Here is a 26,374-nt window from a genome sequence, read left to right as displayed (position 1 = left end):
GTTTTGTTTTGTTTGGTTTTTTTTTAATGGTTTTTCTTTTACTTATTTGGGAAAATAGAGCGCGTTTGGTTAGCAAGTTAGTTGAGGCCTACACACATATTTCTTTTATTCATTTCGAGTCGACTGTTCGGTCCGGCTGTAAATCAAGAGTAGAGTGTTTTCTGTTTTCTGTTTTCTGTGGGTTGGTTTTGAGGTGTTCTGAAATGCGATTTCGCTGTCATTTCTCAAGTCAAGTCCGAAAGAAAGGGCGCCTCGCCTCGCCTCCCCTAGCATCATCCTACTATGCTTGTGCCCTCAGCTGTAAAACATATCATGGAGATGGAAACGGTTTTGGTTTTTTATTTAGTTTGAATTAAGTTTCGTTTTTATTATTATTTCTGGGTTTTTGGTTTTGCTTTTTGGTTGTTGTATACATAATATATTTTAATTTTATATGCTCTTCATTGTTATTGTAACCAGTTACTCTGTACTTTACTTTTTCAGCTATTTCTCGTTTATCTGTTTTTCTTTTGTTTGCCTCAATAATCCTCTGTCTTCTATGCAATTTTCACATTCATGATCTTGGGTTTGGTTTTGTTTTTCCTTGTTGTTTTTTTGTTTGTTTTTTTTTTCAATAATAGGTGAAGAGTATTAATTTTAAATATGTCTTGGTTTTTGCCATTCATTTATGCATTTTTCTTTTGGTTGCTTTAATTTATGTATGGTTTATTAACTATGCCGCGCCTGGGTTGCAGTTTGCTCTTATTATTCACGGGGTTTCCTTTTATATTTGTTTATTTAAAAATCTACACCTTATGTATGTTCGGGTTTGCCTCATAAATTTCGTATTTAAACAATTGTTCGCCTTTGCTATTTGTTCATGTGGTGGTGGATGCGAATGCCAATGCGGTTGCCCTGCTTAAATTTAAAACGAATTTAAAGTTTAAAGAAATTATATTCGGTTTGGGTTGGTTTGGTGGATGGGTCAATGGGGACTGACTCTTGCTCTTTAAGTATATATGTCTTCCAATTGTACAATTTGTATATATATAGTGTATATATATATATTTAATTGTTATAAATATAAATAATGGTTTTTATGCATTTTTGTTTAAATAAGTTTATTTTGTTTTTCCTTTTGGTTTCTTTTAAGTACAGTTGCTGCTCTGCGTTTTTTTTTAGTTTCGCTGTTTGTCGTTTATTTGTTGTTTCCTTTTGTTTTTGTTTTTTTGTTTTGTTTTTTTTTTTTTGTTAAAAATTACACCAAAAAACCAAGAAGAATTTGTTAACAACAATTTTTTATTTTTAATTAAGTTTACGCTTCCGTGTTTTCTTGTCATTATTTATCAATGATAATAGAATATTTGCGCTAAATTATGTGGCCTGCCAATTATTTTGTTTTTCGCTTTTCCGTTTTCTTTGCCTAAATTGTTAACTAAATAAAAATTGTCCTAACAAATTAAGGGTTTTTCCTTTTGTATTCGTGTGTTTGGTGTATCTGTGTGTGTGGCTGTGTGGGTGTGTGTGGGGCGTTCATTTTTGTTAGCGTTGGGTAGGTTTTTTTTATCTTTTTTGGTTTTGCTTTTCTTTTAGCGCTAGGTTTTTGTATTTCTTTTATTTTAGGGCTTTTCTTTTCTTCTTGTAGCATTTTTTAGTGTTCTCTTTGGTTGTTGCTGTACTTGTTAAACTTTTCGCTTACGCTTTGCTGCTACATTGCTCTCTCTTTTCATGCTTTTTCGTTTTCGTTTTCATTTTCTTTTTTTCATTATCATTTTCTTTTGCTTTTGCTTTTGCTTTGTGTGTGTGTGTGTGGTTTGTTGTTCTTGTTGCTTCTATTTCTCCTTCTTAAACACTCTCCTCCCTTCTCCTTGTTCGCTTTCCTTCGCTGCTTTCTCCGCCGCTGCTGCTCCAAGATGATTAACGCTTCTCTTAGTCGACCATCAACTCGAAATGAACGGATCCTCTCCTGTCCGAGCGATCGTGGTTGATGTTGCGGGCCCAGGCTTTGCACTCAATGTTGATCAAGACGCCGGCTGCAAGCAGAGAGAGGGGGAGAGAGGTAAGGAGGGGATGTATTAGTTGGATTATTTAGTTACATATACTACATATTATATTAGGAATCTCTGCTGCATAATATCAGAAAATAAATAGAGAAACAATAAAGCCTGTTCCTCAAACTGTGCCTCAAACTTTTCCCCCATTTTGTAGTATTCTAAATAATCTCATTATTTTTCGTTGAATGCAAATTATGTTCAATCTTTTGCATATTATATGTATTATATTATACAAGGGTGTATTGTACGGATACTGTACATTATTTTTGCACAAATAAGAGCCGAGGAGCCCTTTTTTATCGTATATCCCTTTCAGCATTGTCCGCTGGCATCCTTTGCCCCTTCCTTTTTCCACTGGGACTTTGGGTAAATTGAAAATCTTCTGTAGCTCTCTTTATGGTTCCCTTCGCTGCTTGGTCCAGGGCGTTATTATCTCATTTTGAATGCAGAGAGTGCCAGAGGAGAGGAGGCCGCCACTGGCTGTTACTCGAGCGGAAACGGAAGTGTTGCCGCTGCCATCAAGTGACAGAAGACGAGATAAATTGTATGCACAGGCGAGGGGGAACAATGTAATAAGAAGCTAAAGCTTTCCTAAGGATTCCGCTCGAAATTAAAGTGTGGAAAAAGTAAGGAAACTTTTTATGGCTACAGCTATTGCAGCGGAAAACGAAATGGTGGCTTAAGTTACACAATCAAATGCACATAGAACCCTCTATAAGTACATGGAAAATCACTCCAGCATTTATTTCCACAAACAAAAGATTTCCATAATATTTTTCTAGTTTTTGCGCATATAAATGGCGCCTATTCATGGCTCTACTATCTGCCATTCCAGCTGTCATTATTCAAATATACGATGCACACACTCACATTCGACTCGACTCCTGTGAAAAGTTCAATCCTTGCGCCCGCACACAATTTACATTATAAAACTTTTTCCATTTTCTCTCTCCCTGTGTGTGTGTGTGTGCAGTTTTTTTATTTTGTAACTTTTCTTCCTTTTTTATTTTGCTATATAAAGACCCGAGTGCGCCTCCATTTCGAGGACCACGCCCAACGCCCCCTGCTGACTGGTACACATGCAAGGCAATTTTCCGCTTACATAACTAATTTAATATTGAATTTCACATTTGCAAAATTGTAGGCCGCAATGCGACGAAGGCAATGTGCCTCCAAATGGGCGGGAAGTAGGAAAATAGGACATGAATAGCGTGGGGTAATTGAAAGAACTAAATGAAAATACACTTAAGGTTGTCCGCCCCGTTTCGTTGCACAATTTTCCTTGTAGGACACTCATACGCACTGGTGGCTCCACTGGTTAGCAGTTCCATCTTCAATTATTCGTAGCCCATTTCCCGACGCATTCCATAAGCGGATTAATGGCTTAGAAATTGTTTGTTTGTATTGAAAACAAAAGGAAAACGAGGGAAACGCTTTTCTTTCCCTACGCATTTCTATGCATTCCTATTCGCATTTCCATCTCCATTTCCATTCCCCATTTGATATGCTTCCGTCTATTTTTTCTGCTACGAATACACGAGCATGTACCTACTCCTTTGCCACAGACAAAGGCATTATTAATGTTTATTGTGCCGTAAAATTGGGTTCTGTGTGCCAGGAGTTCCGTAGGGACGACGACAGTCCGCAGTGGGTCTTCTCCGCCTGAGTTTGATTAAAATTCCAAACACTTTTGCCCCATTTTTCATGCTGTATGGATTGTGGCTTGGTTTTGTTTGCAGCTCCTTTCCGTTGCCTTTCAGTGCTCGAAGGGCCCCGTCCTACCTTCGGAGGAATACCATATTTTCACTATAATGTTTACTTAGCCGGCGTTTACTGCTGTCAATTAGTTTTAATTAATGGCCTTTCTCATTAGTTGGCTTTAATCAGCCGGACAAGGTAATAGAATCCCATTTCTTTACCCACTTAAGCATAATGAATGGCTCTCTGGTGTGGGAACTGAGTTTCACGCAGAAGCATATCATTTAACGATGATTCTGCGAAAAAGTCCTCTCTTTAATTATGACCAGAAATTGCTTACTTTTTGGCTAAGGCGGCTATCTGACGGGAAAGTAAGTGCTCTTTACACCACAAAGTAAAATGGCTTCACAAATACCCACTTAAGTAAGCACTGATCAAGAAGCTGCCCGTTCCATAATTTAGAATATTTAAAAAGCGATAAACGATAAGGGAAGAAAGTAATGGATACACAATAAAGATCCAAAAAACGATTTATGCCTTTGCTAAATTGATTTCGATGATCCTAGACACAAATATCTGCACAATCCCTCTTTTAAGAACCGAAGACCCAAAATGGAAAATGGAAAATTGTACTTACTTTCGACAGTAAACTGTACAGCGACAATTGGCGGTATGTAGCCGTTAATATTTTTGAAGGGGAAATAGAAACGTGGGAAACCCATGCGTGGATAGTAATCGCGAGCCTTAATGTTCTCAACATCGGCGGGATTTTCACCCTCGCAGGACACCCAAACGACGCCAGTCTGAAAATCAGATACAGGAAGAGATATTATCCATCGAGCGGAATAAATATTTTCTGCCTATAAATAAATTTCACCTCATTTGGTCGCAGCTGTTGCTTCTCCTTGATGTGCTGCTTCAACTCATCGGGCATGTGGTTGGGCAAAGTTTTTGAGTCGTTGTAAATCTCTGGTATCCAGTTGTAAATCTAAAATGGAGCAAAAGTGGGAACACCTTTAAGATCTGTAAATATTTGGGATATGGCAGTGTCCATACCTTATTCAACTTGAGGAATATGCAGGGCCGGGCCACATGATAGCCAAAGTTATTCTCAATTGTGCAGGGAGCAAAGCTGGAGGCCTCGACACCGCACACCTTGCCCTCTGGTGGGGGATGCTCGAAGGAGCAGTTCACATGGTTCTGTTTATCCTCGTCCTCGTAAGCTAAGGAATACATGCAGTATGTTGTTATACAGTGCCGTGAAAGGGGATATAAACTGGGGTCCTGGCATACTTTTCGAGCAAAAATAGCAACATTTTACTGGATCAAAAGAGAATTTCACTTACTGTGATCTTTTATCGGTTACCAAAAATCAAAATATTGAAAATATTAAGGTTAAACATCGACAAAAACTTAACATATGGGATACTGAAATTGGGTTTCCCCGAGCAATCAAAAACTTATGGTTTCATGTTTATTTTGCTTTCTGTATTTCTTTTGAAGGAAAAGACCAGTTCTTGTCCCTCCAACGAACAATTAGTAAGTTTTCTGGGTTAAAGTTTTCGCCCAGGGGCGGGCGCCTACTTACATTTCAGAAATCGTGCAGTTTCATCGACCCAGTACTGGTAGTTGTCCTTCTTCGATGACTCGTACCAGACTAAAGTGCTCTCAACATTCGCCTCTGGGGGCATTGGTCGGAAGCCAAGACCTAAGCGAAAGGGAAACGAAATAAAAAGAGTTCTTGTGATTAAATGAAAATCCAATTGACTTGCTGTCTCTCTCCCATCAACAGCGGTCTTTTATTCGCTTCACATCCAATTAGTTAATTAAATTTGGGTATTTTATTTAGTTCTTAACTACGGTTTTAGTCGAAGGCTCATTGAAATTCCAGATGCGTGTATAACCGCACACATGTGCGGTGGATATACACAATACATATACATATATTGTGTATACCAGATATATAATATGTATATCTATATTATATATGGGTGTGCCCTTGGGGCGCGGCCTATCCATCCATCTGCGTTGGAACGTGTCTGCGTCGATTATAATTCGTATAAGGATGGGTGGATAAAAGGGCGTATGTTTGATTTATTTAAACGAAATTTGTTTGCCTTCACGCCAGAGAATTTCAATGAGTTTATCCATTGTTTGGCGAGCCTTTATCATATGTTAGTTATGGCCTTGTTGGGGGTTTCTTCTTTCGGTTGTGTACTAACCTGGATTGGATCCAATCAAACCATTGTCGAGCATCCATTTGGGCTTCTCACTGTCCAACGTTTGATAGAACACCGTAAATATGGCAGCAAAGAATCCAGTTAACGCCGCATAAAATATTATGTAGAATAGTAGAATTTTTGCTATAAAGAGAGAACACACAGAAAAACAAAATTAGCTAAGGAGCATCAGCTGTTTGGAACATCAATCAAAAGGCTAGGGTTTGACCTCCTCCCCGCCCAAAAAATTATCCTACGACTATGGAATAAATCATTATGATGGCCAACGGAGTGGAGGCCGCGCAAAAAAAGTAATTAAGTTGTTTTTATGTTCACAAAATTGTGGCATACTTTGAAGGCGCCACGCCGCGTGTGCATGTGCCCCAAGTAATTTATATGCTAAACACAACAGAAATGGGAATTCGAGCGCGGCGAGGCGACCAAGGGAGCGTTCTTTTCCTTCTAATTAAAATTTAATGACAGCGCAGCCAGCAGCCTGGATGTCTCTTTAAAACTTTAATGTGTGTGTCACTGATACATATATGTACAGATATGTGGGATGTATCTGTGTGTCTCTCTGCGTTAAGCTCTGCATATTTGATGTGCTTTTATTGCCCACAAAATGTCTTTCGCAATTAGGAGCACAGTTGCAGTGGAAATATAAAGCAGGAGGCAGTGGAAAATTGCGTGGAAAAATTTTTTTAAATTATTGGAGTAATTTTAATTAAATTTATTTTTGTTTCTGTCTTTATTCCGTATTTATCTTCAACATTATAGCCACTGCTGTGTGATTTCCCTCTAAATTTTTTCATAATAAAACATGTTTGTAATAAATACTTTAAATATGTGTGCTCTAAAACGCTTAAATGCCGGCCATATTGCATAATCAAGCTTGTGTAACTCCGCCTGGAACTTAGTTATATGCTAAGCCAGCTTAAACAGGTCTTAAGCTTAACAACAACTAAGTTCCTAAGCCACAGGCACAACCACAGCCACATACACGCAGATACTGCCTACACCATTTACGAGGCTGCGCCCAAAAAATGCCAAACAGAACAGAAATTGCGAGCTGCGCCTAAAAGATGCCACACTGAAATTCGCCTGCAGCTCTTAATAGGCAACAAATCAGCAGAGGAAAAGCCACTTGGCTTTTCGCCGAGTACGAAGTGTATACGTATAATACCATGTCTGGGGATTGTGTAACCAACCAGCAAACAGTAGTACATAAACACACACACAGCTGCAAGTATATATGTGTGTGTTTATATACCATCCACAAATACATTTATGCCTGAGCATAAAAGGAAAATTGTTTGCTTCTGCGATTCTGTGGCGAAAGTTTTTCTGCTTTTATGACTATTTTTGTCAACGCCTTGAATGCTTCTCCTTTAGCCCACCGAAAAGGCACACACACACAGAAACAGAGGGAGAGCCAGGAGACAAGCACAGCGGATGGCTAACAGCTTTTCTAATGGTTACACTTAGTTATATGTACGAGTATTCTGTATCAAATGGAGGACTTTTGATTACAATTTCCTTCTCGTTTTCCTCACTCTCCCTCTCTCCCATACCGCTGCTGTTTGCTCTGTTTACTGCTGCTGTTGATACTGGAAATAGCTATTGTCCTTGCCACGCCTTCATTGTAATGGGATTGGTGGGAATTTAATGTGTGTGAATGGCAGCAATATCATTTGTGCGGCAATCTGTTCAAATTTCTTATATAAATTGCATTTAAAATTTGATTTTTGGCAAAAAAATGAAAAAATCGAAGAGAAAAATCTTTGAAAAAATACTACAAATATTTTTCCTTTTAGAAAGTTTCCTAAGATGTAATTTATGTTAAAATATATTCTTTACTTTCTTTAAATATTTCACAATTTCTTTGATTCGAAATTCCATTTCAGAACATCCTCCGCTTTTAGCCCTTTCGAGGCCTTTGTGGCTTTTAATGCACTTTTCCCTAGCACGGGCTTGCTGGTCAGACTTTGGAATGTCAGAACTTTCCGCCATTGCACCCACATCCTGGCACATCCTGTCAAAAGCCGCAGAATTTTTCGCCCCCGTCTGTCACATTTTATGACTATTGTGACGGACCTTTTGTTGCCAGAATTCCATTCCTCTGGTTGAAATTTAATCGAGTTTTATTTCATTAAAGTTCAATTAGAAACTTTTGCGCAAAAATATCAGATAGAAGAGTCAGAGCGTCGGGGCTTTGGGGCGCCAGAGCAGATTCGTTCGTGCACCTGACACCGAAAGGCGGCAGCTAATGAGAAAAGTTCGAATTTCGCTGGCAGGTGGAATGCGGGAGAGAGATTCGGAAACTGGTACTCAAATGTTTTGTGGGGAAAGTTTTTATTCAAAAATTTTACTCATTTTGCGGCAGAGCGTCCAATTATCTCTGGAGGATATTAGTATTAAAACTAAAGGCACCTCACAGAGGTAAACTGTTCTCTGGGCCTTCCTGGCTACATCCTTAATTACATCTTAGTTTTCATTAACTTCTGGTTTCCAGGAACCTGTCCCCAACCTTCAAAAGCAATTAGGGCCAATCCCGGCAATCCGCGAAGAAAGGTAAAGGGCATCTGGAAAGTTCTTGGCTAATTGGCAAAACGAAGGATGGATGGATTTAGTATATGGGAAATGATAAAAGACAGCTGCAGAAGGGCACTTTGCCTGCCGTCTCCGCCTCCTCCTCCTCTAATTCCAATTCCAAAGTTCAATAGAAGTTTTTTTGTTTTGCTACCAACACGCACGACTCTTGACATTTTCTTTTACCCGATAAGTGGAAGTGGCTGCCAGGGGTCCCCTCCGCACACCAATTTCCATTTATCCTCACTCTATTTTTATTCTTCTTCTCTTTTGTCCGTTTGTTGGCCTGTCATTTTGCCATTTTCCCAGTTTTTGTAATTAAGAGTGATTGAAAGGTCACTTCCGGAACATAGGTTGCTTTTGCCACCAGTTCCCAATTGTATCTTTTGCTCTCTCTCCTTCTTTTTTGCATATTTTTAGGCCTCTGTTTCGGTCGACCTTTGACATTTGTACTGCCAGCCATTTGTTAGATACTCGTACATATTGCTCATACGCCATGTGTCACACTCGCAGAATTGTTATCCCCGCAAAATAAATTATGGTGTGAGCAGAGCAAAGGCGAAAATGTATCTGGCATTGGCATCGCGATAATTTATCAGGCCATTAATCAAGTGGATTGCTCCGAAGACCGTAGATGCCGTTCGGATTCTGAGACGTGGGAAAATGTCGCAGAGGAAATGTTCCTACAATTTCTACATAGATTGTAAGGCGTGAGAAAAGCATTTTGATTAATGGTTTTTAAATATTTCCCTGCTTGCATGCACACATGCGAATTTTGTAATTAAATGAGTGTGGGAATGATCTGGGAAATGGGCTGAAATAAATGAATGTGGGATTCTTTTTTATAAAGAATAACTATGACCAATCTTTTCGAATCCCTTTCTTTAAATCGTGGACTTCAATCTTCGGTTTTTTCTACTGGTTTCCATTTTTTGTATACCATAAAGTTCGACAAATATTGCTAAAAATTCGAATGAAAATAATCTTTGATAATGGTCAACAAATAGATTTTCCCTTGAGTAAATTAACTGGCAAATATATTCCTTCCTTCAGCAAATTTAATGGCAAAGTTGTCCCTTTTTCTTGGCCCCAAAAACCTACCGAAATCCTGCCTCGAACCTACCCAAACCCTGCCTCTGTCCAGCCCCTATCCTGTTTCCTTTTCTCTGCGCCTGCGCCTTGCGCCACAGTCCCCGACGAAAGCTCGCTGCTATGGAGTGCTACTGCTGGCCCTCACAGTTTGAGAGCCACTGTAAGTGCTGCGAAGGGAAGAAGGAAAAAACCTTAAAAATCGGATTTTCTTCTTTACTTACGTCACAGCGGCGGGCAAAGGAGAGGGTAAAGGAGAAGCAGGCGGATGAGAGAATGGCTTTGGCTTTGGCTTTCGAGATGCCCCGAGGACTCTTTTGTGTGTGTGCTATTTTAATTTATGTTTTTATTTTTAGCCCAACATTCTCTAATATTTATGCTAATTTGGCATTTTTCGTGCGATTTCTATTTCGGTGTAAGCCAGAAGAGCCCTTCTAAGCCTTTGGTTTTGCGGCTTTGAGGTCTCTGTTCAATTAGAAATCTAATTTGGGAAAACACTCTCCTGCTGCAGATGAGTGTGGGTATTTTGAAGTGGGAATTTTCCTCACTTTCCTTTAGTTTCACTCGCATTTTTTGTCCTTACATAATTTATTGTACAAAAATTCACGTTCGCATGGCAACACAGACACACAGGAAAAAACCAAAACTCGAGTTTGGGGCGAGGTTTTTCCGTGGCGAGAGACAAGTGGTTTTCCGTGTGTCTGTCTGTGTGTGTGTGTGTGTGTGTGTGGTGTCTCTGTTCTTTGCTTCGAACTTTTCCCATTGTTGTGCGACTGAATGTGAGAGTGTGAGTGAGTAAACGTCTCCTTCTGCACTTAACGAGCTAGTTTCCCTTGGTTTTAGTGGTCGCACTGGCCTCATGGGATTCGTTCTGTTCCGCTGGCATGATGGTGCGGTATTTGCATGTTAAGTTGTGGTTCTTTGGTTCTTAGTTTGGTTTTTTTTTTTGCTGCTGTTGTTGCTGGTTGCTCGGTGACTCAGCTGTTTGGTGTTTTTCGTGAAGCTATCCTGTAACGTATACCACCAAATCCTGTGGAAAAGGATGGACTATGTGTACCACAAGAGATAGAGTGTCTTTTGTTTGTTGGGGAACTAGATAAAGGAAACCCATTAAGTACATGGATCTTTTGCTATTAAATGCTATCATCGTTTTGAAACTATTAAAGTTTTGTAATAAGAAAGTATAAATTATGATATGATAGAATGATAACTGGCTACCCGACAGAAGACAGAGTTTTCAGCGAAAGCATTCCTGACTTGAAGATATTTCAAGGAAAATGCTTTGATGATTGACAATGATGATGACAATGGGGACATTCCGTGTCTAAAGTACCAACCAGGACTTTCGGATGAGCGGAATATTCAATATTTTAGTCCCTTTTCAATTTGGGCACTTTATAGAAGATGAGCACATTTCATCATTAACTTTGAAGATATCTCTGCATCTTCTGCCTTTGAAGAACAATAAACTGGAGCACAACCAAATTTTCACACTCAAATGTAAAAATCAATAACCACAAGATGGTAATAAATGTTTTTACATTGTTTTTTTTTTGTTTAGTTGGAAAGGCGTTAAGAACACGCCTCTACCCTCTAATTGGATGGCTGTGCGCTAAAATTCAATTTACGGGCCACGCGAATGCTAATGCCAATGATGATGAATGATGATGATGATTTTCGCTGTAGTTTGGCCATGAATACATAATATCTACTACTATCCATGTGGGGCAAGCTTTTCCAATGCCTCGCCTTCTTCTCTATCTCTCTCTGCCTCTGCTTCTGTCTGTGTGTGTGTTTGTCTGTCTTTTTGTATGGGTGTGTATCTGTGTGTGTGTGCATAACTCATTTTATGCTTTTTCCATGGCGTCTTTTGGGCGGCCCGCGCCACACCGCTACGCTGTCGTCATATTACGTATACGCCCCGTTCTGTAGCAACGCTATTTGCATTTTTGAGTTGTGTTCCGATTGAGGGGGAATGGCGGATGGGGATGGTATGGGTGGGACTCTGTCCGTATGCTTATTCAATTATGGAGGAATCATTTTCCATTTTCATGTTTGATTGATTGATTTTTATGGTTTGTACGGCGCTATCTATGCACAAGGATTTCTAATATCAAATAGAAGGAGGATGAATGAGTGGAAAAATGTGTGTGCAACTAATGGGTTGCGCAGGCGATTATAGTATCTATAGGCATTAGAAATGCGGGTACACATTTGAATGTTCAATTTTGAATACATAATTTTTATAAGAATATCGCTAAAGAGTACAGAACTTTGGAAAGAAGAAAGTATAGTTAGAATAGCAGGGTAACCTGTCAAGTTTTCTAATATTCAGAAAATATGCACAGATAGCTCTCTGTGGTAGCAATTTATGTATTTTTCATCAGCTTCAGCTTTATCGTTATCTTTTTATTTGGTTATGTTGTTTCTCAGATTGAGTAATTGTGTCTCTGTTTCATTTACAGATCTAGCTCAAGTTCTATCATCTTTTCTATGCTCTTCTACGCTACATCTATTCCATCTTATTCTCATATCTGTAGCTCTGTATCTTTTTTCCCTCAGTGGTTTCCTCTTCCATTTTTATGGCATCAATGGTTCTATGTACTTAAATCAGTATCCGGTTCTTTGATACATATGCAATGTCCAGGCTTGACCTGATCATGATATATCATACGAGTAGTATCTAGTAAATACTATTCACTTAAACTTAATCCCTTTTATACGTATATACCGAAGTACTCCTGTGTCGAGTTCCACCTTTATTCCCACCTCTAATGCCACTTCTTATTCCCTTTCTTATTATAAAAGATACTCTCCCTATTCTACTCCTATCTCCAGCTCCAACTAAAGTCCCTTCTGTTCCCCCTTTTGTATCATCTTCGTTCTCTGGGCTGGACATTTTCGCTCCCCAAACCCCATATTCCCAAGGCCACTTTCATCAATATATCTACTGCTGGTGTGGTGCTGCTGCCTCTTCTTCTGCTTCTGCAGTGGGAAAAAAGTTGGGGGAAATCAGCTTAATTAAGTTTTCATTTGGGCTGTTGCCAGGCGAAGGGAAGACGAGGCCCCTGAGAGTTCTGCTTCCTCCAATTGATTTACGCTTATGTCGCAGGGCTTAACGATTAACTGGCAGAAGGACCCTACACCTATAGAGGGTTGTGTAAGTGTGTGTGTTTTGAGCACCTGGCGGCCTGGCAGGACAACGGAAAGCAAATTGGGAATGTTACGTATACGCCAGGTGCTCTCTGGTGGGCCCTCGCTCTCGAGCGAGAGCTCGCTCTCTTCAGGACTCTCTCTCTCTCCTTCCAGCTCTGCTTTCACTCTCTCTTTTTCTCTCTCTCTCTTCGGGAGCTCTTGCATGGCTGTGTGCTCTCTCTTTGAACTTTGACATTTGGCCAAGCGTCAGAGCTGCACTTTTTTTTGCTGCAAATAATGTAAAAGGAGAAGAGTCCTTCCTGTATGTACATGTCTCTGTGTGTGTTTGTGTGTGTGTGTTTGCGTGTGTGTGGCACCTGCATGGTGTTAGCGCTCTCACTCTCTCTCCCTCCCGCTCTCTCCTTCCCTCTGGCACACTGTCCATCTCTTTCTTCTTCGCTCTGTGCCACATATTTCGTTCACTGTTTTCTCGGTTCGTTTTTTCCCTTTTTTTTTGTAATTTCAGCTACAATTTCGTATGCCTCATGGGTGCAAGTAGGGTGGAGGGGCGGGAGGGGCCGCAGAGCCATGTACATTTTGACAGTTGCAAAAAAATAACACATGTATGTACACACACACTCACAGATACACACGGACACCCATAGACCCCATTGAAAACTGGCACACAAACGAACCGAAAAATTACCAAAGGAAATGAGTGAAAAATAAAATGAAAAAAAAAAGGAAAAAGCCAAGCGAAAAAAACGTAGGATAAAAAATACTTATATTCAACTGTCAACAGCAGCGTCGACGACTACGACGACGACGAAGACTCCTTGCAGCGCCGCAGGTTACATGCAGCACAAAAAAATACCACAGGACTAACAGAAGAGTCCGCACCCACATAAATATAAATGCTGACAGGGTTTCAGGTTTTACGTTTATTTAAGACTGTAATGCATTGTGATATACTCGTACATTCTGCTTTGCTTGTTTCTTTTTCAGGAATATTTTTAAACTAAAGAATAGAATTTTCCGTGGGTGAAAAATGAGACAGAAGTGATTTAAGACAGGGTTTTTTGTGGAAAGAGAATAGTGGATAGAAGTGGGAGACAGATGGGATAATCTAGCGGTAGATCATCAAGTTATCTTTTACAAAAAAAAAATATACAGAGAGAATTACATTATGAAAGCAGTGATAGTTTGTGGAAGGATTGAATGATAGAGATTGAACATTTGCACAATTTTCAGTCAGAAATATCTTCCAGTGGTGCTGTAGAAAATGTTTCTAAGAACTGAGGAACTCTGAGAACATTAAAGAAGAAATATTAAAAAAGTAATATATAAAAAGTTTATCTTTTACAATGAAAGATAATGTAAGATGAAAGCTTTTAAAATTGTATTGATTAGGACACGTTTGTATCAAATAAATGAAATAATTCTGATTCTGATAAATATATGTCTCTCTCTATTATACATACATACGTCGTCGTCCGACTTTTTACTCATAACGGTGCGAGCGAGCTAAGCGAGTGATCCGGGGGTTGGCGCACGAGCGAATCAATTGTGAAAGAGCTTGGTCCCCTACTAAATGAATATATTTTTGAATTTAGAACCCCCGCTTATTTTTTTATATTATTATTGCACTATGGCTGTAGATATTTTTCAGGTTTCCAGAGCAAAATCTTATTCCGATTACTGAATAACATCGCTAACAAAAGAGCATAATTTAAAAATTGAAATCTTAAATTTTCAATAGCCTGATCATGCTTTAAATGGTTTATTGTCGATTGAGGCTAAATTCTGCTGCATTAACTTATTTTAAACACATTCCAATTGCAGTACCTCATGCCCAGCTCTCACTAATTGCAGCACTAACCAAAACCAGAAGACAAATATCCACCAATCAACGTCAGTACATCATATAATCAGGCCAACTAGAGAGACCGCAACAGAGTTAAAGCCGAAAAATAATAAATAAATGTCACAGCATACAAAAATCAATTAGTGATCTAAAATGTCTGTCTGTCAGCTAAGCGAAACCCCAAAACCAAATTCCGATTGCAGCCATTTTTAATCAAATGTCAACCACAACCCGAGCACCAGAATCAGGACTCTCGCGCGGAGCAGAGCAGAGGAGCAGCCAAGCGGAAGAAAGCGTACCGCAAAAAAGCAGATGGAAAATAATATGAAATCTATCTAGAGTCATGGATGATACTCCCCCTGCCAGGCCCAAAACCCCCCCGAAACGCTGTCTATCTGCCTGTCTTATATAACCAACTGTCAACATTTCAATTTTATTCTTTTTCTGCGCATTTTTTTTGCAATTGAAATGTTGCAAGCTCAATGCACACGCAGCCGCACTGAGAAAATATAACAATGGAAAATTAGAGAGACGGAAAGAGAGAATTTGGAGGCCCTGAGGAGACTAGAAGATGCTCTTTCTATAAGATATTTCTATAAAAATAAATCTAATCTATATATTGTATGTATATTTTGAACATGAAGAAAATGTAACTATGTTTTGAATGAATTTTGCAACCCTTGCTATAAGGAATACATAAGGTAAATGTTTAATGATTGGGATGGCATCAGGGAATAATACCATGAATAAAATGCTTTTTGTATGTTTTCTTTGAAACTAATTTTGATATGATATTTCCATGATTATAATAGTATGTATAGCTTTTTATTTGGGTTTTTAAAGCAGCAAATTTCCATTTTCCATTGGTATTCCTTAGCCAATCATCAGTTATACCCTTTTCTCTACTCTGTCTTAACAAAAGTGCACACTCTGAGTGGCCTGAGGCCACACTCTCCTGCAGTTTTATGAGAGGAAAACCTGGGGCTACACTCTCCTCCAGTTAAAACTCTGTAGCTTTTGTGACGTTGATGCCTCAATTGGCATTCAGTTCTCGTCTTGATTTGCGGCTCCCCACTCCGCTACTCAATGAATTTCCGTTTGGATTCCGTTTCCATTGTGTCCATCATCCCGTCTCCCCTCGGGTATTCATTGCAAACATTTCTCCGTCTTTTGTGTGTTTCCATTCTCTTCGGTTTTCTGCTTTCCCTCCTTTTGTTCTTTCCTGTTGCCGCTTGTTAATTGCCTCTCAATTAAGAGCATTTGAAAGTTTTTTAATTTAGAAACTTTTTTAACTACAAATAAATTGCATTTTCTTATGACTAATGTGCGCCAAAAGAAAATGGAAAAATTATGCAATATTTCTTATGACGCGCTTGTTAATTGCAGCGCTGAAAAATATGAGTTTTCAGTGCAAAATTTTTAGCAGAGAGAAAAAATTGTTTAGTACAATTATTTAGCATGAGGTTTGGCAAACTTTCGTGGGTGAGTGTGAAGTGTTTTGGTCTCGTTTTGAGCTGCAGATATTCTTATATAATTTAGCAGATATTTTTACCTATCTTTTGAATGGTTTGTGGGACAAATAATTTGGGTTTCCCATCAGTATTTTTAAAATCAAACTTTGGAAAAAACAGTTCCATTTGCAGATAAATGATTCAGTAAAAAAGTATCTAAAAAGAAGCACCATAACGATCTAAAGATGTTTCCAGTTTCATTTTCAGCTGAATTAGGTACAGATTGGATGTTTGGATCTTATAGAGTATCAAACACTGCACTCTTCGAATCTATATTTCTCCTTGTGTTTCTGTTTTGTTTTGTATATTTTTTCGAATCATGTTTCTCTCTCGCTGCCTTGGACTACTGACTGCCTGCCTGCTGTTGGTTGATGGGCAAATTGATGTCAATAATTGAATGCCAGATGTTTATAAATTTTATAAATTGTTGATCTATTAATTGCTTGTATGTCTCGGGCCCCACAATTGAGAAATGTGTGCCGAGATTACAGTTCGAAATTGCCGCACAGATTTCCGATTCAGTTTCCTCTCTTTCTCTGTCTCTCTGTCTTTCAATGAACATATTTTAGACGTCTACTGCCCACCAATTATTCACTTTAATGTCCCACTCATTATTCACCTTATTCATTCACTAATTCCATCATTTAGTCATTGGGGGATGAGAGAGAGAATCTTTCCATTTTCATAGAAGGGGCTAGCGCATCATAAATCTCTTTGGGGGAAAAGCCATTAAATCCAGAGACAAGCAAAAGAAATCGGGAGTCAGAGAGGCTGGAAAACTTTGTCAGCACAAACCTTCTAACTGCCAGGCCAACAAGTCGATAAAAATTATTCAAAAACTTTTTGGATTTCCACGGGAAAAAACCGAAGAACAGAGCAGGAATGCTGAGAACAGAATTCTGTAGGGAAACAGAGGAAAATGCCTGGAGGGAGCAACTTGAGATGCAAGAAGCGAGGTGTGGAAAAACTGCTTTGGCTGTAGGTCAGCCCGGGGGCACTGTTTACCCAACAACACGCATGGGAGGACATGGGTGTAGCTGGGTAGGGGCCTAAGCTTGAGAGGACATGGGTGTAGAGATCGGTTTAAGGGGGTTCATGGATGAGGGTAGTTACAGGGAGGTTCTCTGGGGTGCACTCTCTTTTGTTGCCTTGTCCAAAGTGTTTAACCAAAGAAGCAGCACAACAGTTTGCCCCCTAAGTAGGTTACACACAAAGACAGCGCAGCAGTTGCTTGCAACATGACACACCCACCTATTTGTTGCAAGCACTCCCCTGGCACCCCCGTCCCTCTCTAACGCTAAGCTTTTTTATTTTGTGCAGTATATGGAATGAGGTTAGAATTGATTTTTGCGATAAAACAGGAGATCGCATGTCTGCGGCATAGCCCGGCCACTGCCTATGGCTCTGCCTCCGCCTTTCGCTTGAAAGGATTCCCCCCCATTCTACGAGTACGAGACTAAAAACTGGGTTGAAGGCAATTGAACATTCAGTAACTGGTGGATACAGATACAGGTGATACAATGTAGACTCAATGTTCTCGTAGGAAGAGGCAGCCAGAAGGTGTGAACATGCATGGCCCTCGAGGAAGAGTAATTATTTTTACTGTATAATAGAATATCTAATGGGTTAATAACCGTTATCTGAATAGTGGTAAATGGAAAAGGGAAGCCATTTTAATAGCTCATAAAAACAGCTATTTTAATGGGCTCTAATGGGTTTTTCGATCAATTAACTAAGGCTTTGAGTATAAAATCGATGAGCAAAATTTTACGAAATTTAATAAATAATAATTTTATGTGGGTAGCGATTGTCTATTATTGTTAAATAAATCATAAATAAATCAAATAATTTATAAGTTTTTAAAATGATTTTGAGAATGATTAAAAAAAAAAAATAAATAAATACAACATAAATTATTAAAAAAATTATGATACTCGACAGTTTCTACTCAATCAATTTTGTATACAAATGTGCCTGTACCACATGCCGTATACCTAATATTCTTCATTAAAATGTTAAATTTTAAAATATTCATACTAAAACTTATTCTAAAACCTAATAAAGTGCAATATCTTATATTTCTCTTCAATCATCTATAAATTTTTGGTTAGTCTTAACCTTTGGTTAACTTAATGCTCTCTAAATGACATTTAAAATCCCCTACGTCACTATCTTAATACCCCGTTGATACCGATGCCCCGCACACACCGATCAATAGCACATTTTGCTGTCAAACAATGCGACATTCGACTAAAATTCAATTTCATTAAAAATTTACCATGAAATGGAAGAAGAATTTCTAAATATAAACCCATCAGGCGCGCACGTGCCAAAGACACAGTTGGGGAAATGGGATATGGGGCGGGGCTTAGAGGTAGGTCTTTCTCTCTATTGGAAGGAGAGCTCTGTGCGAGAGTAGTGGTTAGGGGAGCCCGGAGAGTGACATTCTTAGTGACATTCTGAGCAGCTCAATTGCTTTTCGAAGCTAAAAAAAAACCAATATCCAATAGAGAATCAAATAACACGTACAAAATAAATTGACGATAATCGTTGTATTTTATGTGCGAAATGCCTGGCAAAGCTTCTCTGTTATATCTATGACAAATATTTCTCTCTTTTTGGCATTTAAAAACCACTTTCCATCCATAACTGACCTAACAACCCAACAGTCTACATCTAAATAGATAGCAAAACGAATGATATATAGACCTTAAACATTATCTAATTGGTTTATGAAATTACTAAACTTTCATGCCTTTCAGTGCTTTCGTTTCGTGGGGCACCAAAAAGACAATAAACAATATTATCTATTCCGATATCTAAACATCCAGAAGAAGAAAAGGTTTTTTTTGTTGAGCTACCGATTGCTGGGGCCATAAAAAATTTATTACATTTCTTTAGGGGAGCTGTTGTCATGACGCTTACACACGATATCCAGCGATTAGTCATATATTTTCCCTGGGAAATTATGCTTCCTTCCTGCTGTATGGATGTCACCAAAAACGTTGCAAGGACTCCCTCGCCTTATGCAATCAGTGGAAGTACTAAACGATGGTTCAGTGAGGCTTATAGTGCGATTTTCAGTATGGTTCCATGAAGTGTGCACGCATTAGCGATGGCTGGGCTGCCCTGGGCCTCGGCCTTAGGTACATTATTGATTTCTATATTTAGACTAACTACGTGACTTGCACACACGCGTGCCGCATTCTCTACGTACTCGTACTACGGGTAAGTGCTTACACTTTGATCGATATTTCGCTTGAGAGATACAGATACGAGTACGGGATATGATTGCCCCTTTTGCGATGGCGGACAGAAAAGGCCAAAGTAATGGCGGCAAATGATTGGCATGTAATTACGAGTGAAATTTCTTATTGGAAATGGGAAAGGAAGAACTAATCGATGAAATATGGTTAGAAAATTTAGAACAGTAGTTGCAAATCGTTTGTGTAATTTCTAACAGCAATTTACGTATGAAATAGTAATCAGACATTTTTTGAGTATATATACCTAAGCAAAAATCAATTGGAAATAAAAGAAAAAATATTTAAACGTAAGAAACTAGGTTTGTTACAATTAAAATATATTAATTTTTAATCAGAAAACATGTATATTATTAACATAAAGTACTCATACTGACACTTTTAATAAAAAATCGATAAATCTCTTTAAATATAAAGAAAAATTCAAATTAAAAGTTAAGGAAAACAATCAGAAGAATTAAAATAACATAAAAATATAGTAAGAGAATTTTTAAATCAATTTTGGAAGACATTAAGGTATTGCAAAAAAATAGATCCCTTTTTTATAAATTTCTCCTAGACACTAATGGATATTTCTAAACATTGGAAAAAATTTGTGATAAACATCTGAAATAATCTATAGCTATGTATACACTGAGAACAAACTGATGGATAGATATTCTATATTTTTTGTACTCCCAAAAGTGAACTATAAATCATATCTCCAAACAATAACCTTTGTTCAACGTCCTCCATTTGATTGATGTTCGATTTAGTTATAAATCATCGTTAAATATACATTGATCACCCATTAAACAGATCATTTTCTGATCCGAAGTACTTACCCCAACTGGAACCGGTACGTCCAAGGCATTGGCTAGTTTCACTGTTCCATAGGAATTTTTTGAAACCCTCCCATTTGCCCATTTTTACCGGCGGCGTGTAATATTCACCAATTTTCTTGTCGGCCATTTTTACTGCTTTTCTTTTTTTATCGGGTTTTACTTGAGAATTTGGTTTTAATTGGTTTTTGTCACTTTGGTTTTGTGTGTTTGGTTGTTGTTGTAGGAGGGTGACTTGTCTATAAAGCTAGTTCTTTGTTTAAGCTATTTTTCTTGTGGGCTTAAGGTTGAACGCTTATCGATTATGAATATATTATATATTTTTAATTATTTATATATATAGATTTATTGGTGTTGATTTTGGTTTTTTTTGGGTGAGTTTTTCTTAATCAACTGCGTTGGTACAACATTTTATCGGTTTTTTGTTGGTTGATTTTTATGTTTGGAATGTTCGTAGCAGTATTTTGGTTTAGATTTGCGCTAAATTTCGTTACTGAAAAAAGAAAGTGATGATCAGAAGATAGTTTTGGATGGTTATTGAATGGAGTTTTGCGATTAGATGTGACACCTGTTAGTGGATGAAGGGTGGAGGTTAGATGATAAAGTTTGTGACATAATAGTTGAGGTTTTCTTTTTGTTTATTTGTTTTTCATTGAATGTTCCTGGTGCCTTTTGTACTTTAGTTCAATTTTATGAATAGTTTATAGTCTTTTTGATGGGTTTTCTTATCATTTCTTGAATTTAAAATAAGTATTTTATAGATTCGAACTATTTTTCCCTGTCTACCGCCGAAAAGGCGACTTCTTTATATAAGTAGCTATTTTTCTACTGTTTTTTGGTCACTATTGTCTTCAAAAGCCACAATCTGGTTTTTTGCTTATATAAACTTTGGCTTTCCTTCAGTTGTTCTTCAGTTATTTTTTCTCCATTTTTTCTCCTTTCACCAAATGTGTGTTTTTGTTGTTCCTGTTGTGTGACTTGCCTCGATTCGGCGCAGCCACAAGGACACTTAAGGAAAACCTGTCTTTGCCCGAAGTGCCTTTTCTTTGCTTTTACGCTTTCTTTTCTTTTCGTTTTTGGGCTGCAAAAATGCTTCACTTATTCTTTTTTTATTTTACTAATTTTATTCTTTTGAATTTCTCCATTAGTTAATTGTTGGAAAACTGTTGTGTGGAATCTTTCTCGTTTACGTAAAATGTATATTCAGTAGTCACCTCTGCCGATTTTTGAGCCACACAGACACTCTGCTGCTGCCAACTGTTATGTAATCTCGAGCGTGGAGCATGGAAAAAGCCTTCGACCAGCAATCGTCCGACTAAAGCCGAGCCAACGAGCGACGAGTGGCGGACATGCGCGAGAGAGAGAGATGAACACAGAGTCAGGCAAGGAAAGAGAGGTGGCTAGCTAGAGTGTGTGAAAGAGAGAGAGGGAGAGAGTGAGTGCGAGAGCGTAGAACTGGAACTTTTGCCTTGGAAGGTTATTTTTTTGCTCAGCTTCTTCTTCTGCTTTGTAGTGCTGCAGCAGCAGCAGTGGCAGCTTTTGGAATCGAAGGCAAAAATACTTTTACATGCCATGCCATTGCCGTTGCCGTTGCCGTTGCCGTTTACCATGAAAGTTGACAGCTGGGCGCCATCTTAATGACAGTTCTGAGAGCAGTACTATAACCAATATCCATGGAGAACGCTACGTTAGGGGGTGTGGAGTGAGAGGGGGGCAGTGGTATGGTGTGGTGTCCTGCCGCTAATCCAATAGTCCATTGGGGAGTACAATCTCTCTCTACCACAAAGTCTGTTTCTGTTTTCCGCTCCCTCTGCACTTTTTTCAGCTGACGCCCAAAAGCATGCAACAGAATTTATTTTACGCTGCAAGGACATCCTCTTTGGAGGATTGTTGATGATGATGCCTCTGCCCCTGGCGCTTATCATCGAATATCTGTTATCCCTTCAGTTTCTTTTTTTAAGAAAATTCTTACACGCACGCACACAAACAGACACACACTACTCGAAGTCGTACTCGTACGAGCGTATGCCTTTGCTTGACTTACTTTTTTGTGTGTGGCTGTTCTGTCGGCGTCGCTGCCGCTGTCTTTTCGCGGCGCACATTGCGCAACGCGTCCGACTCGACTCGGGCTCTGGGTTCTGCGGCTTTGCCTTTGCTTTTGGCCTGTGGCTGGTGGCAGGGGGGCCGTGTGGCATACGGGCGTGCGAGTGAGTGTGGCATGGGGCGTGTATGCGGGCGACTGGTGTGGTTTGGACTTGGGGGCAAGCGAATGTCTAGTAAAGGGCATGGCGCACAAATGTAGGCAACGCTATGTTCCCCCCAGTACACACGCACACACACACTGAGAGACTGACAAACACACATCCACAAAGAGAGATAACTGTTTGGTGGGGGATACACATAAGTATTTCTCGGGGCTTTCCTTCTTTTTTTTGCAATTTCTGTTCGTTCCGTTTTTCCTTCTGCTTAAAAAGTGCATAAAGACGGAGTGGAAAGGTGTTTTCAATGGGTGTTCTCTATGGGAAGTGATTCCCTTAGCATTTAGAAGATCTGTACGAAATATTTATCATTAAGGTTAGGATTTATACTACCATGACTGACTAAGTAGCATATGTACCATACTCAACCCTAACTTGGGTTCTTTCCACTCTGACTTCTGTGAAAGTTTTTAAAACTACACCCCAAACTTTTATATAAGATCGAACTCTGAAACTAACTATGAAAATGTTTTATAACAAAGGGTTTTCCTGCTTTTTAAAGTATTTTGTTAGCACATACACACACTTTGGATATTGTCTTATGCTCGTTGTATATTTTCTTTGGCTCTGAGCTTTCCTTTGGCGTTAAATTCTCAAGCAGCAAAGCAGGCAAAAAAAATCGAATTTCAGTATGTATATAAGTTTTACAAGGATATCTTTGCTGCTGCTGGTATTGCTGCTGTCACAATGTCCTCGTTGTAGCCGTCGTCGGCGACGTAATCATAAACTGTTTTTCTCCTTTTTTCTTTTTTTTATAGGCACAAGTTTTCCCTCTCTGTTTTGTTTATATAAATTATTTTTCAGGCACTTGAAATTATATTTGATTTATGGATACACGTTGTAGAACTTTGCTTTTTGTAGGATTTTCCTTGGATGGGTTTTTGATGTGGATCTTTTTTTTATGTAACCAGCGTTCGTTCAGATGTGAAAATTTTTTTGTGTTGTTGGTTGGTTTGGATTTTAGCCGTGGCACACATACAGAATGGGTGTTTTTTTGTTGTTTGTTGAACGCCTCTCCCTTCTCTCTACGCAGACTTGCACATAATAGCTCCAGATATATAGATATATATATGTAGCTGCATGTGTACATATATGTATGTATATCTATGCCGTTAATCCGCCAGCGAGTGCGAGTAGCAACCGTCCACAGTTAAAACGCCAATGATAGTGCCAGGCCATCGACGATTGTGCCGCAGCTTGCAGCTGGCTATCCAGAGCGGTTCGGTTCGGTTGGCTTCGGTTCGGGCATTCGGTTACGGGGTTCCTCTTCGGCTCCGGCGGACGGACCCACACCGTTAATGGGTGCCAGCGGGGGTGTGTGGTGTGGTATGGTGTCTGGATGGAAGCTTCAGCTTTGCAATGAAGAAAAAAAGCCAGAGCTGGAGCTTTTTGCTCAGCTGGGTGCCGTCGCCGTTCCGCTGGAATAACAGTCGACGCTATGCTTTGTTCTCCTAGCGGGTGAGGGAAGGAGCGGTGCAGCGTGGGAGAAAGAGAGAGAGAGAGAGAGAACGAGCGCTTTGGGCTCGGTTAAGCTTTCAGCTACTTTTGCTGCTGTGATTTGCAGTTCCATCGAATGGCTGTAAAACTGTGCAAGCGCCAAGCGCCGCAAAACTTCATCAGTTGCAGGCCAATCAGTTGCTGGTGCATGAAAAACTGCCAATTAGTTGGCAATTAATGTAAAAATTGTCAGTTCAGCTAAAACTGTATAGAACTTTTAGAATGGTTTTAAAATTCATTCTCATAAAAATAATATAAAAAATTACCAAACAAATTTTGAAGATATGGGACATTGACAAGCTGTAGAGATACCAACAATTATTGAAATTGCATAATTATTATTTCAAAATAGTTGAATGAATGAAAAAAACAATTCTCCATCAATTGACATTTATTTTTTTAACGAATTGGTGATCTTTCAGTTCTTTGGTAGGGAACAACGACAGCCTCAAGCTGTCACCCTTCTAAGCTGTTGCTGGCTTAGCCAGAGGCCAATCCTCCAGTCCTCCCACAACTGTAGTAATTTTTGCTTGCATTTGACAGCTCTCGCATTACTGAGGGCCTGCCTGAATAAATTGCAGGAGTCGTCTGCCCCCCGGATATGTCTTCGGCAGCGGCCAGTGTTCTCTCAGGCTCATGCGCTCTCTCCGCCCGTCGACGTCTGATGGAATTCAATCAGCGCAGAAGCCCATCAATCGGTGCCCCAGAGGCATATCGTCCAGCAGAAAGCCAAAGGCGGCAAAAATTACCATTTCCAATGGCGAAATTATAGCGTTCCGGCGAATTCAGATGCGCTCCTGCGCAATGGACCCGGAGAACAAGCGAGGGAGACACGAAGAGACTGTGTCTCCGGCTCTGGTAATATAATATTTATTGATTATTTTGTGGGAGAGCAGAAAGAGAGGGAAAGAGAGAGAGAAGGAGAGCCCCAAGGAGTTTGAGTTTGAAGTTGAAGCCGGGGTAATATTTCCAAATTATATAAAAACTAAAGCCAGAGCCAGAGCCGTAGTCCAAAGCCGGAATTTGCCGAAAATTGACTTTTCCCACGTGATGGCGTTTCGCCTTAGACTTTTTTGTATTAAAGAGAGGGAAAATGTAAGGCTGTAAGGTTTTTGGCAGACCTTTCTCTTTTGGTTATTTCCCCTTCATTCAATTACGTCATTTCTCAGCTGATTTGGAAAGTTACCCGCAAAAGTGTTATACAACCAGAAAGGGAGGGCTCTTCGAATCCCTGATGCTGATTCAGATTCAGATTTTACTTCGGCTTCTGCTCTTGGCATAAAAATAGTCTTTTAATGGCTTTAATGTCAATTGAGTTGGCCAAAAACTTAGAGGTTTGCTATTTTTGACAAAGTTTTCCATTTGGTGGGGTGCGGGTGGAAAGTATGGAACTTTTCTGAAGGACACTTTGTTGATTGTTTTGGACTTTTCCTCCTGCTGCTGCTTAATATTAGGGGGTTCTCCATGCCACATAATTTGTCATTTCCTCGCTTGTGTAGGAGCTCGGTAAGAGGTGTCCTCCTCGAGGGGGCTTAGGTTTGTTTCGGGAGGTCTTTGACGGAGCTTTGGGGTTTAGTTTGTTGGTTTTTCTCTGGCGACAAAGCTACACTCGAGCTAGAGAACTGTAGGAGCGGAAATGAGCACATATTCATATTTTGCGACAGCCTAAAAGTAGGCAACAAAAAAGGTAGTACGGGTTGTAGATCAATTTAGGGTGAAGAATCTCATATAGAGATTGAATAACTAGGAATTATGTGATTATATATACCATAAATAGTTTATCTGTCTCAAATTTTTCCCTTAAGTATCATATCTCCAATTTTTCTCTCATATGTGATATTATTTGTACCATATATCAGTAAATCTCTCTCCTTTCCCATCCATACTGGCTTTCGATACAATTTCAGACCATTATTTGTACCATATATAGTTTATCTATATAATTTGTCATCTTTCTGTCATCGTTTCCCTTCGATACACCATATATTGTACTCATTTCTTTCATCTATATCATTATTTACAACATTACTCTCTAGTTTCAAGATCCAACCCAATTATCATTACCACATCATGGACGCATAACCCACAGTTTTGCGTATCTTGGGGGCTGCTGCTGGGCTGCTGTCATTGTCACGCCCCAATCAACATAAATCAATCAAAATTAACACCAGAGACAAGTAGAAAATGTACACAGGACACGCCACAGCCAAAGAGAGAGAGAGAGAGAGAGAAGCGGCAGACAGAGAGAGAAGGATCCAACAGGATGTGTACATATATAGGAACAAAGGAGAGGATGCTGCATAAATTGATGGCAGCAGCACTGGGCGACACAGCAACAATAGAACAAGGAACGCACATGTCCTTACAGCTAATTCAATTACAGGGGAGTGTTGTAGA

General features: G+C 39.3%; 1 protein-coding gene across 2 annotated transcripts; it reads right to left on the bottom strand.

The window, feature by feature from the left end:
* Nucleotides 1-1,758: 1,758 nt before the first annotated feature.
* LOC6596525 (sodium/potassium-transporting ATPase subunit beta-2) lies at nt 1,759-20,546 on the bottom strand. 2 transcript variants are annotated; one of them, XM_026987834.1, is made up of 8 exons: nt 20,226-20,546; nt 5,954-6,094; nt 5,320-5,439; nt 5,078-5,083; nt 4,788-4,954; nt 4,609-4,719; nt 4,369-4,534; nt 1,759-2,012 (listed from the first exon to the last, which is right to left on the bottom strand). In XM_026987834.1, exons 1-8 carry the CDS (start codon nt 20,350-20,352, stop codon nt 1,909-1,911), a joined length of 942 nt encoding a protein of 313 aa, XP_026843635.1. In that variant the 5' UTR covers nt 20,353-20,546; the 3' UTR covers nt 1,759-1,908. The 2 variants fall into 2 exon arrangements, with proteins under 2 accessions (XP_026843635.1, XP_002021722.1); XM_002021686.2 differs by lacking the exon at nt 5,078-5,083 and having other exon boundaries at nt 20,226-20,542.
* Nucleotides 20,547-26,374: the final 5,828 nt, after the last annotated feature.

The sequence above is a fragment of the Drosophila persimilis genome, unplaced genomic scaffold (assembly GCF_003286085.1).
Source record: "Drosophila persimilis strain 14011-0111.01,24,50 unplaced genomic scaffold, DperRS2 tig00000124-arrow-pilon, whole genome shotgun sequence".
Lineage (NCBI taxonomy): Eukaryota > Metazoa > Arthropoda > Insecta > Diptera > Drosophilidae > Drosophila > Drosophila persimilis.
This window is presented reverse-complemented; position numbering and strand designations above follow the sequence as displayed.